At 44.9% G+C, this 13,509-nt stretch overlaps 1 protein-coding gene across 1 annotated transcript in view; it reads left to right on the top strand.

Annotated features, from left to right (window-relative positions):
- Window positions 1-13,509, top strand: part of BDP1 (BDP1 general transcription factor IIIB subunit) — a 235,234-nt gene that overhangs the window by 200,246 nt on the left and 21,479 nt on the right. The window contains 8 exon segments of the mRNA XM_073584044.1: window positions 2,060-2,222; window positions 2,313-2,391; window positions 2,559-2,634; window positions 3,177-3,357; window positions 3,730-3,874; window positions 5,096-5,126; window positions 8,041-8,281; window positions 9,012-9,264. Of these exon segments, the coding sequence (XP_073440145.1) occupies window positions 2,060-2,222; window positions 2,313-2,391; window positions 2,559-2,634; window positions 3,177-3,357; window positions 3,730-3,874; window positions 5,096-5,126; window positions 8,041-8,281; window positions 9,012-9,264 (1,169 nt within the window).

Raw genomic sequence — 13,509 nt, forward strand, 5'->3', positions numbered from 1 at the left:
TTGCATCGCTTTATTCTGCGAGTTATAACTTTTTTATTTTTTTGCTGATGATGCTGTGTGGCGGCTTGTTTTTTGCGGGACAAGATGACGTTTTCAGCGGTACCATGGATATTTATATGCGTCTTTTTGATCGCGCGTTATTGCACTTTTTGTTTGGCGGTATGATAATAAATCATTATTTTTTGCTTCGTTTTTTATTTTTATTTTTTAAGGGGTTCGCTAAAGGGGTTAACTAATGGGACAGTTTTATAGGGCAGGTCGTTACGGACGCGGCGATACCTAATGTGTACTTTTATTTTGGTTTTTTTTATTATTTTCAAAAAATGAATTGGGGAATATTTTTTTTTTTTTTTTTTACTAATTTATTTGGCGATTTTTTTAAATTTATTTTTACACTTTTTTTTAATTTTTTTTTACTTTATTACATAGTCCCAGGTGGGACATCACTGTCCTGTGACAGATCGCTGATCTGTCACATCACAGATCACTGTGACAGATCAGCAATCTGTCACAGGCAGTGCACAAGGCTTCCTCATGCCTGCGCTTTGCAGGCACTGAGGAAGCCAGCTTCCTCAGGCGCCCGAAGGACCCCGTCGCCATCTTGGATCCGGGGGCCTGGAGGAAAGGAGTCCCCCGCAGCAGCGCTGCACATTGCGCTGCCGTGGGGGGCTCAGGGAAGCACGGAGGGAGCCCCCTCCCTGCCGATGCTTCCCTTTAACCCCCGGTACACCGCGATCATGTTTGATCGCGGTGTGCAAGGGGTTAACGTGTCGGGGGCGGTCCGTGACCGCCCCTGACACATTGTGCCGGGTGTCAGCTGTGATAATCAGCTGACACCCGGCCGCGATCAGCGGCGCTCACCACGTGGGCGCCGCTGATCGCGGTAGACGTACTATCCCGTCCACGGTCATACGGGCCCGGGTACCGTGGACGGGATAGTACGTCGGATGTCAGGAAGGGGTTAAGCAGACCTCTCTTTATTGCATCATCGGTCAGTGTTTATATAGGTTTTCACTGGACATACATTGGAGCGATATTATTGGCTAAACTTCTCTCTACATATGTACGTGTCATTGGCTCAAGTCAAAAATTACACCCACCTTTAGGGTCTAGGTGTGGCTCTCACTTCTTTACTATCTCTAAGGGTCCCGTTTCACTTAGCGATGCACCAGCGATCCCGACAATGATACGACCTGGTAAGGATCGCTGGTGTGTCGCTAAAAGATCGCTAGTAAGCTGCCAAACAGGCAGATCTCTTAAGCGATGCAGCAACCATCCAGCGATCCTCGGTGGTCATTGGTACCTTGTCACACATCAGCGATTCTGAATGATTCCAGCCTGCGTCCCTGAGTTCTGCGTCGCCAACGAGGTCACTCATCGGGTCAATCACAGCGATGCATATGCTGGCCAGCGGGACGCCGACGACGAAAAATGTCCCGGGACATTCAAGCACGATCAGCGATTACCGGGGGGGTGCCGTCGCTGCTGCGTGTCACATGTAACGAGATCGCTGTTGCGTCACAAAATCGGTGACGCTTCAGCGATCTCGCTATGTGAGAAGGGGGCTTTAGTTCCGTTAGAAAAATAAATTCCTGAGAGTGCTTATCTCAAAACAAACACAGACTCCATTTTGGAAAGCAAGGGGATGGATGTAGAATAGCCAAAGTAGAGCCAGAAAAGATAAATAAATCCTGCTCTCACACCCCTTAGCCCCATTGCTCCTAATAAAAGTCTATTGTATAGGGAAAGAAACACACATTTCATCAATATCTGTAAACTCTCAATGGACAGAAGTCTTCGTGAAATTGCATCTGCTTCGTTCGTAAATTTTCTGCACAAAAAAACAGCAGGAAAGTGTAGAACATATATATGCGAGAGACGCAATATTACATACGTAGTATCTTTAATGCTGTTTTGCCTATCATACTAAGATGAGCAAGGCCTTTGAATGTCTCAAGATGACCACAAATGTCGGTGGGATAAGAAATCTTTCACTTATGCAAGTGCAAGACAGTTTTCATGTCTTTTTTGACCCGCTGCAAACCTTATTTCTTTCTAGAGGAATTTCTGAGTCCTGATCAATGCACAGAAAGTGACCCATCCAGGAATACACAACAATGTAACCAAGGACCCCTCACAAGTCCAAAACTGCCGTCCCCTCCATCCAGCCCTCATGATGATAAATGTGCTGTGGAGAACTGTGTTACAGTAGTAGATCCAAGGTTGGAAACTTATAATTTTGCTTTTTTTAATCTTAACCACATTAGATGGCTACAATCTCCTAATATTTTTATTTTTACTTCCTTGTGTAGAATTGTGGAAGATCCTCACTGTTCCTCCAATCCAGGGGACCATCCAATACATGATAGCTTGGCATTGCCAGTACAGCAGGTAACTGGATGGCTGGTATTGTAGTTGCTGAAACAAATGGCAGACTTTTTTTGCTGTTTTTTTTATGCAACGCTGGTGGGTCCTCAAGGATCTGTATTGTTAACTAAGATATGTAAGCATTTAGCTTATATTGTTTTAATTGTGATTTTTGTTTGTTACATGTGTAGATGAGTTACCCCGTCATGGAAGGGGATGCTGATGTTCTGCTCGGAGATTATAGTTCTCAACACGTCGGTGTGTCTGGTACGTTGATGCTCTGTTCCGTTTTGTAACGCTACTTATACACAATGGCATCTTCATCCATAAATATACTGCCGATGGCAAAGCGGGGTTAAGTGGACGTAAAAATTACCTGGGTTCCCTCTTTGAGTACCAATGTGGCCGTGTTGGTGGAAACACACTGTGCAGCGCTAAACTGCGACACTACTGTGTGATCACTGCTGTTCATGAGCCGTACTGGCCGATCCGAGAGTAGGGAGACCATCCCATACTATTATAAAGACTTCACTGGATGTGACGGCTCAGGAGACCACATAGGAGAACAGATCCAGGGTTGGAACCTGCGTTACACATTTATGGTTTATTTAGGAGGAAGGGGAACTGAGAACATACGTTATCTCCATAGTAAAGCCCCCCTAATAGCTTTACGCATAGAATATTACCTCATCCATAATCACACCTATTTTTTTTAAGCAATGTCTGAGCATCTCCATTTTTACAGTTGAATCATATTACGATTGTTACTCCATTATCTAAATGTTTCACTTGTTTGCTTGTCTTTACAGATTGCCTCATAGGAGAACAAAACTCTGGAGAGGAAGCCACGTTTATTCTGACGCTGGTGGAAATTCCCATTGAAGATGATTATGTCTATTCTTGTGATTCCAACGTGGCAGAAAGTCTCCCGGCTCCTGTAATGATCAGTTCAGCCTCTGCTGAAGCGCTTACAGAGACTCTAAATCCAAGGTGAGGTAATGGTGATGTATAACCATGCTTAAACTCCCCATACATAAGACAAGTGTCAGCCCATCATTCGTCCGGCAGCTATATTTTCTCAGCTCTCCCTTACACAGGAGTGCACGATTGTTCTCTATGAGACAGACCCGGCCAGACTCTTCTGTCACAGGGGACTTATTTCTCCAAGAGCAAAAGGATCGGCAGACCGAACTCATACATGCTGGATCCTATTCTTCCCTGAGGAAAGAGTGGGGAGGCCTTCAAACAGATTAGACTTGCTCGGGCCCACTGTTAATGATAATTTAAGCTGGCATTAGCCTATTGAGTAAAAGCCCTCCTGTCGAGGCCGACATATTATTGTTCTTTTTCTCCCTTACATAGTGTGGAGACTGTATCACATGAGCTTCCTACCGTCGACCAGGAAGACCCAGATCCGGGGTTAGGCTTGACTTTAAGAAAGAGAAGTGCGCAGTGCATGGAAGGTGGAGACCTTCCTCTACTACCAAAGAAACCCAGTGTTTCAGAGGTAACATTATATTGTGTTTGGGTCTAGTTCTATTTTTCGAATACAGATTACATGATATAAAAACATAATTGTGAATAATTCCCATTGTGCTTGACATACATCTGCGTGTTGATTAGTTTCCTATTGTATTCAGGGCTTCAAATTCTTTCTGTTTCTACAGCGACTTACTAATAAAACAGTATGTACTTAGTTCTGACAGCCATCATGGCTCCTGACTGCTGACAGTTTGGCCTCTCACTCCTGCAGGCCATCCCTACCCTCTATAGCAGCACAAATGGATTAATTCTAGACTAAATTCACAAAATTAATTATTGAGTCTGAACGTATCTAAAGCCCAGAGTAAAGACTTTTCAGTGCTCATAGCAGACCTTTTCACTTCCTCATTCCTGGATACCTCTTCAGCTTGGGCTCACTGTACAAAGAGTCTAAGGGCCCCGTCACACATGGCTATCTCGCCAGCGAGATCGCTATGTGAGACCGCGATCAGCGACCGGCCCCGCTGCCGGTATCGCTGATCGCTCTTGGAAAGCCCTGGACATTTCTTTGATCGCTGGTCTCCCGCTGGCCAGTACGCATCGCTGCGTGTGACAGGCGGGAGACCAGCGATCAGCTGGTAACTAAGGTACACATCGGGTATCTAAGGGACGTGCGTCACTTAGAAACCCGATGTGTACCTTAGTTATCAGTGCGCTGATGCAGGGAGCTGGTAACTAAGGTACACATTGGGTTTCTAAGTGACGCACTTCCCTTAGATACCCGATGTGTACCTTAGTTACCAGCTCCCTGCATCAGCGCGCTGGTAACTAATGTACACAGTGACGCCGCGCGGTCGGCGTCGCTGTGCTGATCGCTGGTGAAGCTGTCTGTTTGACAGCTCACCAGCGATCATGTAGTGACTCGCCAGCGATCCTGACCCGTTGATATCGTTGTCTGGATCGCTGGTGAGTCGCTTTGTGTGACGGGGCCTTAAGGCTGACAGTCAAGATGTTGTCTTGATGCCGGGTGAGAAGCTGCATTGACCTGAGGTGAAAATGATCCTAGAGTCTTCAAAGATGACATCAAATTAATGAAAACAGTATTTGTTTGGATATAGGGAAATAGCCCCCATTGCCCTTCCAAATCTACCCATGTTGTGCATCAATGTTTCTGGCTTGTTTATTATTACATTTGCTGTTTATTGAGATAAGTGTCTTAACTTTTTCTTTTTATTATTCTTTGTAGCAAGTAACTGATCCAAAAATCAAAAGAGCAGGTAACTATTTAATAAGTAGAACTATCTTATTCTTTCATGTGTATGTCTTTATTTGCTTACTGTGTGCTTCCATTTGCTTTGCCGTGCAGTTCTCAGGCTGTTCTATTTTACAGTTAAAGGGGTTATCTCATATCCGAAAATGTTTCCTGTTATGGACAGGGAAAGTTCCCAGGGTCCAGTTTGTTATTCAACCAACTGTACATGAATAAAAAATAAATAAATTTTAACCACCCCATTAAGGGGAATTTGTCAATAGGATTAACCCTCCTAAGCCATCTCTGAGCCTATAGGTCATAAAATATGTATAGAAGATCTACCGGCCCTGAGAATCTGCCTCTACAGCTTATTTTAAATGAAAGGAGGTTTTGCTAGTGTGTGACATGTAATGACTGACAGTCTGCTCTCCTGATCTACATGTCTCACACTGGAAATGCCCCCTTTCATTTAAAATAAGCTCTGGAGGCAGATTCTAAAGGAGATCTATATTGGTCTTTTCTGTGATAACATACGTATGTGAAACCTGGACGATAAAGAAACCAGACAGAAGAAGAATTATCGCCTCCAAAATGTGGTGCTGGAGATGGATGCTATCAATCCAATGGATGGTAAGAAGGACAAACAAATTAATTCTGGAAGAAATCTAGCCCATGTCACTTGAAGCAAGGATCACCAAGCTACGACTTGCCTACTTTGGACACATCATACAAAGCGCGCAATCCCTGGAGAAGGGCATCATGTTCGAAAGAATAGAAGAGACAAGGAGAAGAGGAAGACCAGCAACTCAACTCCCAGATGACTGGAGAAGAGCAAATGTTGTTCCTATCTTCAAAAAGGGGAAGAAGGTGGACCCAGGCAACTATAGGCTGGTGAGTCTGACTTCTATACCAGGAAAGATCTTTGAACAAATTGTTAAACAACATGTATGTAAGTACCTGGATAAGAATGAAGTGATTAAACAGAGTCAGCATGGGTTTGTAACTAATAAATCAGGTCAAACTAACTTAATTTCCTTCTATGACAGAATCACTGATTGGTTGGATCAGGGAAATGCTGTAGATATAGTATATCTTGACTTCAGCAAAGCATTTGACAATGTATCTCACACAATCGTTATTGAAAAAATGGCTAAGTATGGAATGGACAAGGCAACTGTTAGGTGGATTCATAACTGGCTTAGTGATCGGACCCAAAGAGTGGTCGTAAATGGCCTCACATCCAGTTGAAAGAATGTCTCAAGTGGGGTACCACAGGGCTCTCTCCTGGGACCTGTATTGTTCAACATCTTTATCAATGATTTAGATGAAGGAATTGAGGGTAAACTGATTAAATTTGCTGATGACACAAAGCTAGGAGGGATAGCTAATACTACAGAAGAGAGAGGATTCAAAAAGATATAAATAAACTGGAGAAGTGGGCAGCAACTAACAGAATGGTTTTTAACAGGGAAAAATGCAAAGTACTACATCTGGGCAATAAAAATGAAAAAAGCATATACAAAATGGGAGGAATAGGGCTAAGCAACAGCACATGTGAAAAAGACTTGGGTATACTAATTGTTCACAGACTGAATGAGTCAACAGTGTGATGCAGCAGCAAAAAAGGCAAATGCAATTCAAGGATGTATTAACAGAAGCATACAGTCTAGATCACGTGAAGTCATTATTGCCCTCTACTCCTCTTTGGTCAGACCTCATCTGGAATACTGTGTCCAGTTTTGGGCGCCACATTTTAAAAAAGACATCAACAAACTGGAGCAAGTTCAGAAAAGAGTGACCAGAATGGTGACCGGTCTGCAAACCCTGTCTTATGAGGAAAGGTTGCATGATTTGGGAATGTTTAGCTTGCAGAAGAGAAGACTGAGAGGAGAGTTAATAGCTGTCTACAAATATCTCAAGGGCTGTCACATTGTAGAAGGATCAACTTTATTCTCATTTGCACAAGGAAAGACTAGAAGCAATGGGATGAAACTGAATGGGAGGAGACACAGATTAGATATTAGAAAAAACTACTTGACAGAGTGACCGATGAGTGGAACAGGCTGCCACGAGAAGTGGTAAGTTCTCCTTCAATAGAAGTCTTCAAACAGAGGCTGGACAGACATGTGTCAGGGATGATTTAGCGAATCCTGCTTTGAGCAGGGGGTTGGACCAGATGGCCCAGGAGGAGGTCCCTTCCAACTCTACGATTCTATGATTCTATTCTTTGATTCAATGGCTTGGTACAATCTAGATAACATTGGAGAATACCTTGGTGGGCCTATCTTAGGCATGCAGAAGATCGATATTCCCACAGATCGTTCATCCATCAAGTTGCCATGGCTCAAGATTGAAAAAAAGTCCGCCCATAGATCTTTAAAAGCTAATTGAATATTAAGAACATATTTGTAAGGAGATCAGTCTTTGTTACTTACATGTCTCATTGCTAACTCATTCTTTTATGGTATATGATCTTTGGAGGCAGATTATCAAAGAGATCTATGTCCGGACCATAGTCCTGGACAGCTCATTTACATAAAAAAATGGAACACTCTTGAATAAAATATCAGATTGCAGATGTCAAATTATCATTTTATTCAGCTTCCTATGACAGACATGCCCATACATATAGACTGCTTAGGATGGTTGATCCTACTGACAGATTCCATTTAGAAGGATAACAGTTGATTTGGGAAAGCAGCCATGTTGTTCTAATCTATTCTGATGGTGTCCATTCATTGGGCTAATATCAGCCACAAAAAATTATTATTATTTATAACTGGTCAAGAGGCTGAATTATTACTTTTTAAACAAGAACTTCCTTATTTTTAATTCCCCAATTATTTTTTTTAGCTCATCTTACTTTACTGATCCAATGATTGTCAGTAATTTCAATCATTTTGTCAGCTCCTGATATCTCTTTCATGTATATTTTTCAGCTGTGGAAGGGGATGGTGATGGAAAAGTTGCACATGAGGTTTCAGATACTGAGCCCGTGCCAGACATTTCTCCAGTCGGCGTCACTTCTGTAATATCAGGACCCTCTAACTGGCCAGTAGCTAGGACCAGCGGTATTGTTCCTGTGGAGGTGCCTGGAATGTCGATTACTGATCCATTAGACAGAAATTTGCCTTTGGCATATGCAAATCCAATAATGACTTCTAAAACCACATTGAAAAGGTTCGTGTGCCACCCGCCGATCCTGTGTAATACAGAGTATGTCTACAGCGATATGCTGGGATATCTCCAGCGTAAGCACATATTGCCTCGTTCTTCTCTATTCATATTGTATTATAAACCGCAGTGATCATGCTTTCTGATAGCGCGCTCTCTCTCTCTCTGTATGTATGTATGTATGTATATATATATATATATATATACACATATATACACATACACACACTGTGGTGGTACATGTACTGCACAGGCAGAAAGAAGATGTTCCCGCTCACTTACGGGACGAGGCCCAGGAGGGTTGTCTGGGCCTTGAAGCTAGTACAATAGTGGATACATCCAGGAATTAAACTACTAGTGATAAGTGAACATGCTCAGATAAGGCGTTATCAGAGTATGTTCGTGTGATAACCGAGTGTCTTTGATGTGCTCAAAAATATATATGTTCAAGTCCCCATGGTTGCATGTCTCACGGCTGCAAGATAGCCACAATACGTGCAGGGATTACCTACCAAACAGGCAATCCCTGCATGTGTTGCTGCTAACAGCCCCGAGACATGCAGCCGTAGCAACTCGAACATATATATATTGAGCACGCCGAAGACACTCGGTTAGCACACGAGCATACTCTGATAACGCCTTATCTGAGCACATTCACTTATCACTATCCATTATTGCTTCCATGAACTAGGCCATATTTTTCCTGACATTCGTAACTTTTTCTTGCGTTTTTCAGACCTGGTAGAAAGCCATTGGGATTTTTATCTTTGGTTTGCAAAGAAAAACAGTTGAAAAAAACAAAAGAAAATCGAAAGAAGAAAAATCTACCAAAAACAAAACGTAGAAAGATTTCTCCTACAGTTCATGGTCGACAGAAGGAAACTCCGGATTTGACCATAGAAAATGCTAATGACAGTGAAGTGCCTTCATCATCAGCTGCAGAAATACAGAGTACAAGTCCGGAGCAGGCCCTACCCTCCGTATCTCAAGTGAGTATCGGCGTTTTCATGTACTGGGGACGTTCCCTCAGACATCGAGCATCATGGTTGTAGCACTTGCCGCAATTCTTTCATTAAATAGGGAACAAAGCAGGATTAGATCATCTTTTAGTTGCACAATGTGTTTTTTTTCTGGCTACGGTCTTGTTCATAGCTCGTCTGTATTCCCAGTAGCACCTGCTTTCTGACTTCCTTTGATTTCTCCTAATGTTCTTGCCAAGTAATGGGGCTTCCGGCAGACCCCCTGTTCCTTACTACTTCTCTCTACTTTCCGAGAACATTGAGAAGTGACAAAGCTAGTCCTGCTAATGGAAAGCGCGACCTGGCTCAGGCCTAGGTTATAGAGTAATAATGGGACTGGCGGATCATGTTACTAATAGGGATTGATTGTGGCTTATAGCCGTGAAGCAGCAGCGTGACTTCTGACAGTTTCCAGCCACCACCTTCCTTATATACATCCTTGGAGAAGTGACCATGCTTACATCCAGCACTTTAAAGGAGCAATTTAACCCATTATTGACAGAGCCAATTTGGTATTTAATGACCAAGCCGGTTTTTACAATTCTGACCACTGTTACTTTGAGGTTATAGCTCTGGAACACTTCAACAGATCCCACTGATTCTGAGATTGTTTTTCCATGATATACTTCATGTTAGTGGTAAAAATTTCTTCGATATACGGTAACTTGCGTTTTATTTATGAAAAAAATAAAAATTTGGCAAAACTTTAATTTTTGTACCCTTAAATCAGAGAGTGGTGTCACACAAAATAGTTAATAAATAACATATCCCACATGTCAACTTTACATCAGCACAATTTTGTAAACATAATTTTCTTTTGTTAGGACGTTATAAGGGATAAAAGTTGACCAGCGATTTCTCATTTTTCCAACAAAATTTACAAAACCATTTTTTAGGGACCACTTCACATTTGAAGTGAGTTTGGGGGGTCAATATAGCAGAAAATACCCGAAAGTAACACCATTCTAAAAACTGCACCCCTCAAGGTGTGCAAAACCACATTAAAGAAGTTTATTAACTATTAACTTCAGGTGCTTCTTGAGAACTAAAGCAATGTGGAAGGAAAAAAATTAACATTTTACTTTTTGCACAAAAAGTTTACTTGGGAACCAAATTTTCTTTATCGCTTCATTGGGGGACACTGGTAACCATGGGGTGTATGCTTCTGTCACTAGGAGGCTGACACTAGGCAAAAAAAAGAGAAAAATAACTCCTCCCCAGCAGTATACACCCACCTACAAGCACCAGGTACTTCAGTTTAAGCTTAGTGTCTGTAGGAGGCGGACCTGGATCTGATCCCAGATCTGCAGTTTTTTCCTTTTCAGGTCACCTGTTGTGTTTTATTAATCTTTTCCCTTTGTCTTTCAGGTTCTTCAGCTTCAGAGTAACAGGGTGTAATTTCTCATCCTGTTTTCCCACATTTATGCCACCGAGAGAGCAGTGTGGTGTCGGACCCGCAGGCAGGACCTGATCCTCTGTCATCCTTAGGGGTGCTTCAGTGTGATTGCGGTGGCCAGTCCTTTGCCTTTTCCCCTCCTCACCCTCTCCTCGGAGAGGGCTGAGAGGAAGACTGTGGTCACTAGCGGTGGCCTCCCCCCTTCTTGTAAGGAGTTGATGCCGTCTTCTGCCCCGTCTGGAGATGGATTCTGGATTCTTCCTCCTCTCTTCTCCGGCTCCTCCTTTGCCATGCTACCCGCTCTGCAGCGTGCTTATTTTTCTGCACTGCCGGGACATTTTGGAATACTGGAGGATCATCAGTGTCTGCTACCTGCGCTTTCCTTGATTGCTGCACCTGCCTATGGTCTTCAAGCAAGGGGTGACACAGATAACCTTCGGTCATCAGCTGCCTTTCACTAGAATCGGGTAGGCTCTGTCCTCTCCTCTCTCACTCTCGTGCCCCTGTCCCTTTTTCATAGCCACTTCTCAGCAGTATTATCTAGGCTTGACCCTTAGCCCAGCTCTGCAGGGGCTTCTTGTCCTCCCTCTAAGCCCACTGTGATTCATTGTCTGCGCCTGCTGTAAAAGAAAGTGGTCTTTGGGTCAGCTGTCCCCTTTCTGCCCTTCCACCAAGTCTGCCCCACAGGGGCAATCCAACACCCGGGATGAGAGCACACCCCTCCTCCCAGAGTGGGCTGTTGCTTTGTCTTTCGGTCTTCGACCTGACTACAGTTTCCCAGTCCCTGGTCCAGGTCCTAGAACGTCTTCCATATCTATCTGCTGCCACCAGTGCTCTGAACACCTCTCACGGTGATTCGCACGCATTTGACAACCTTCACAGGGACAGATCTGGTTGAAGGCCTAGGAATAGGGCTCTCTCGCTCCCCATCCAGGTCTCCGGGCCCCTCAACAGCATCCAGGATGCCCCTCTCTCTCTCCCCTTTCCCCCTCCTCGGAGGCAGACTTTGGGCCAGATGTGGATTCTCAGTCCGGGTCTAACTCAGGTGCAGACCATGCTCCCAGGACGCAGGACATGGTAGATAGCCTTATCTCGGCTATTATTCAAACTCTCAAACCAGGAGTGGGGAACCTTCGGCCCGCGGGCAGGTCCCTGGAGTCCCCAATGCTCGGGCGGCAGCTGTATCCTGCCAGCTGCCGGCCCTGTAACCCCCAAATGCACGGCACGCAGCGTTCATTACAAAACGCTGCCTGCCCTGCACATGAATGATGACGTTGTCTGGGTGGGCGGGGTTAACGTCTGGGTGGGCAGGATTAGCACCCAATGCTCTCCTGTCCACATGTCCCGGAAGAGGAGATGCTGCCAGAGAGTCCACAGCGATCTCTGTGCGTGCCGGCAGCTCTGTGCCTCCCCAGAGATCTCTTTGCTTGCAGCTGTGTGCTTTTCTACTTGTAATCTGTGCCCCTCAGCTATGTTTCCACATGTGATCAGTGCCCCCCACCTATATATATCCCCTGTGATCTGTGCCCTCCAGCTATGTGCCCCCTGTGATCTGTGCCACCCAAGCTATATGCCCCCCTGTGATCTCTGCCCTCCATCTGTGCCCCCCAGCTGTTTCCCCATGTGATATCTATGCCCCCTGTGATCTGTGCTCTCCAGCTATGTACCCCCAAGCTATATGCCCCCCGTGATCTCTGTGCCCCCAGCTATGTGCACCCCTGTGATATCTGTGGCTCCCAGCTTTGTGCCCCCTGTTATCTTTGTGCCCCCCTGCTATGTACTCCTGTGATGTTTGTGCTTCCATGTGCCCCCTGTGATCTGTCACCCAAAGCTATGTGCCCCCCAGCTATGTGCACCCCTGTGATCTCTGTGCCCCACCCCTGTGATCTTCGTGTCACCCCTCTGTGATCTGTCCCTCCCGGTGATCTATGAGCCTCCCCGACGATCCCTATCCCCCCACAGCTGTATGTGCCCCCCAAGTGATGTGTATATTTCCCAGTGCTGCATTTACCCCGAAAGTGCTGTATATCCCCCCGTGTACTGTATATCCTACCACCTGTGATATAGCCCCCAGTGATGGAGAAGCAGCTCCAGCCGTCACATTAAGAGTGAGTTACCGTAATTAATTGTTTGACTAAATATACTGGGGTAATTTTCAAGGTAATCATTTTTGTGTGGCCCTCGAATGATGGTAGTAATTTCCAAATGGCCCCCGGATGGAAAAAGTTTCCCCACCCCTGTCTTAAACTAAAAGAGGACGAGGCACCCGCTCAGGACGACTCCGTTTCATTCAAACGAGTTAAACGTCCCTCCCGGACCTTTCCCAATCACAAGGAGTTTAAGGCTATTATGACCAAACATTAGGAGCATCCCCAGAAGCGCTTTCCGGGAAGTAAACAGCTAGACATTCTATAACCCTTTAATCCAGATCTTGTCACCAAATGGGCAGAGTCCCCTAAGGTGGATCCACTGGTCTCTCGCCTGTCCTCCAAAACAGTTCTGTCTCTACAAGACAGTGCGTCTCTTAAGGATGCCACAGACAGGCAGATCGAGTCTTCGACCAAATCGGCCTTTGAGGCGACCGGTGCCTCCCTCTGCCCCAGCTTTGCCTCCACCTGGGCGGCGAAATCCATATCTGCCTGGGCCAAAATACTTCACCAGGGCATTTTAGCGGCAGCTCCTCCGGATGAGCTGGCAGATTTGGCAGAGCAGATTGCTCATGCTCCCAAATATCTTCTGACTGCCTCTTTGCATGCGGCCACACGTTCCGCCAGAGCAAGCAGCAACATCATTGCCATACGCCGCATCCTTTGGTTGAA

This window comes from Dendrobates tinctorius, unplaced genomic scaffold (assembly GCF_039654945.1).
Source record: "Dendrobates tinctorius isolate UK_male_01 unplaced genomic scaffold, ASM3965494v1 ptg000083l, whole genome shotgun sequence".
Taxonomy (NCBI): domain Eukaryota; kingdom Metazoa; phylum Chordata; class Amphibia; order Anura; family Dendrobatidae; genus Dendrobates; species Dendrobates tinctorius.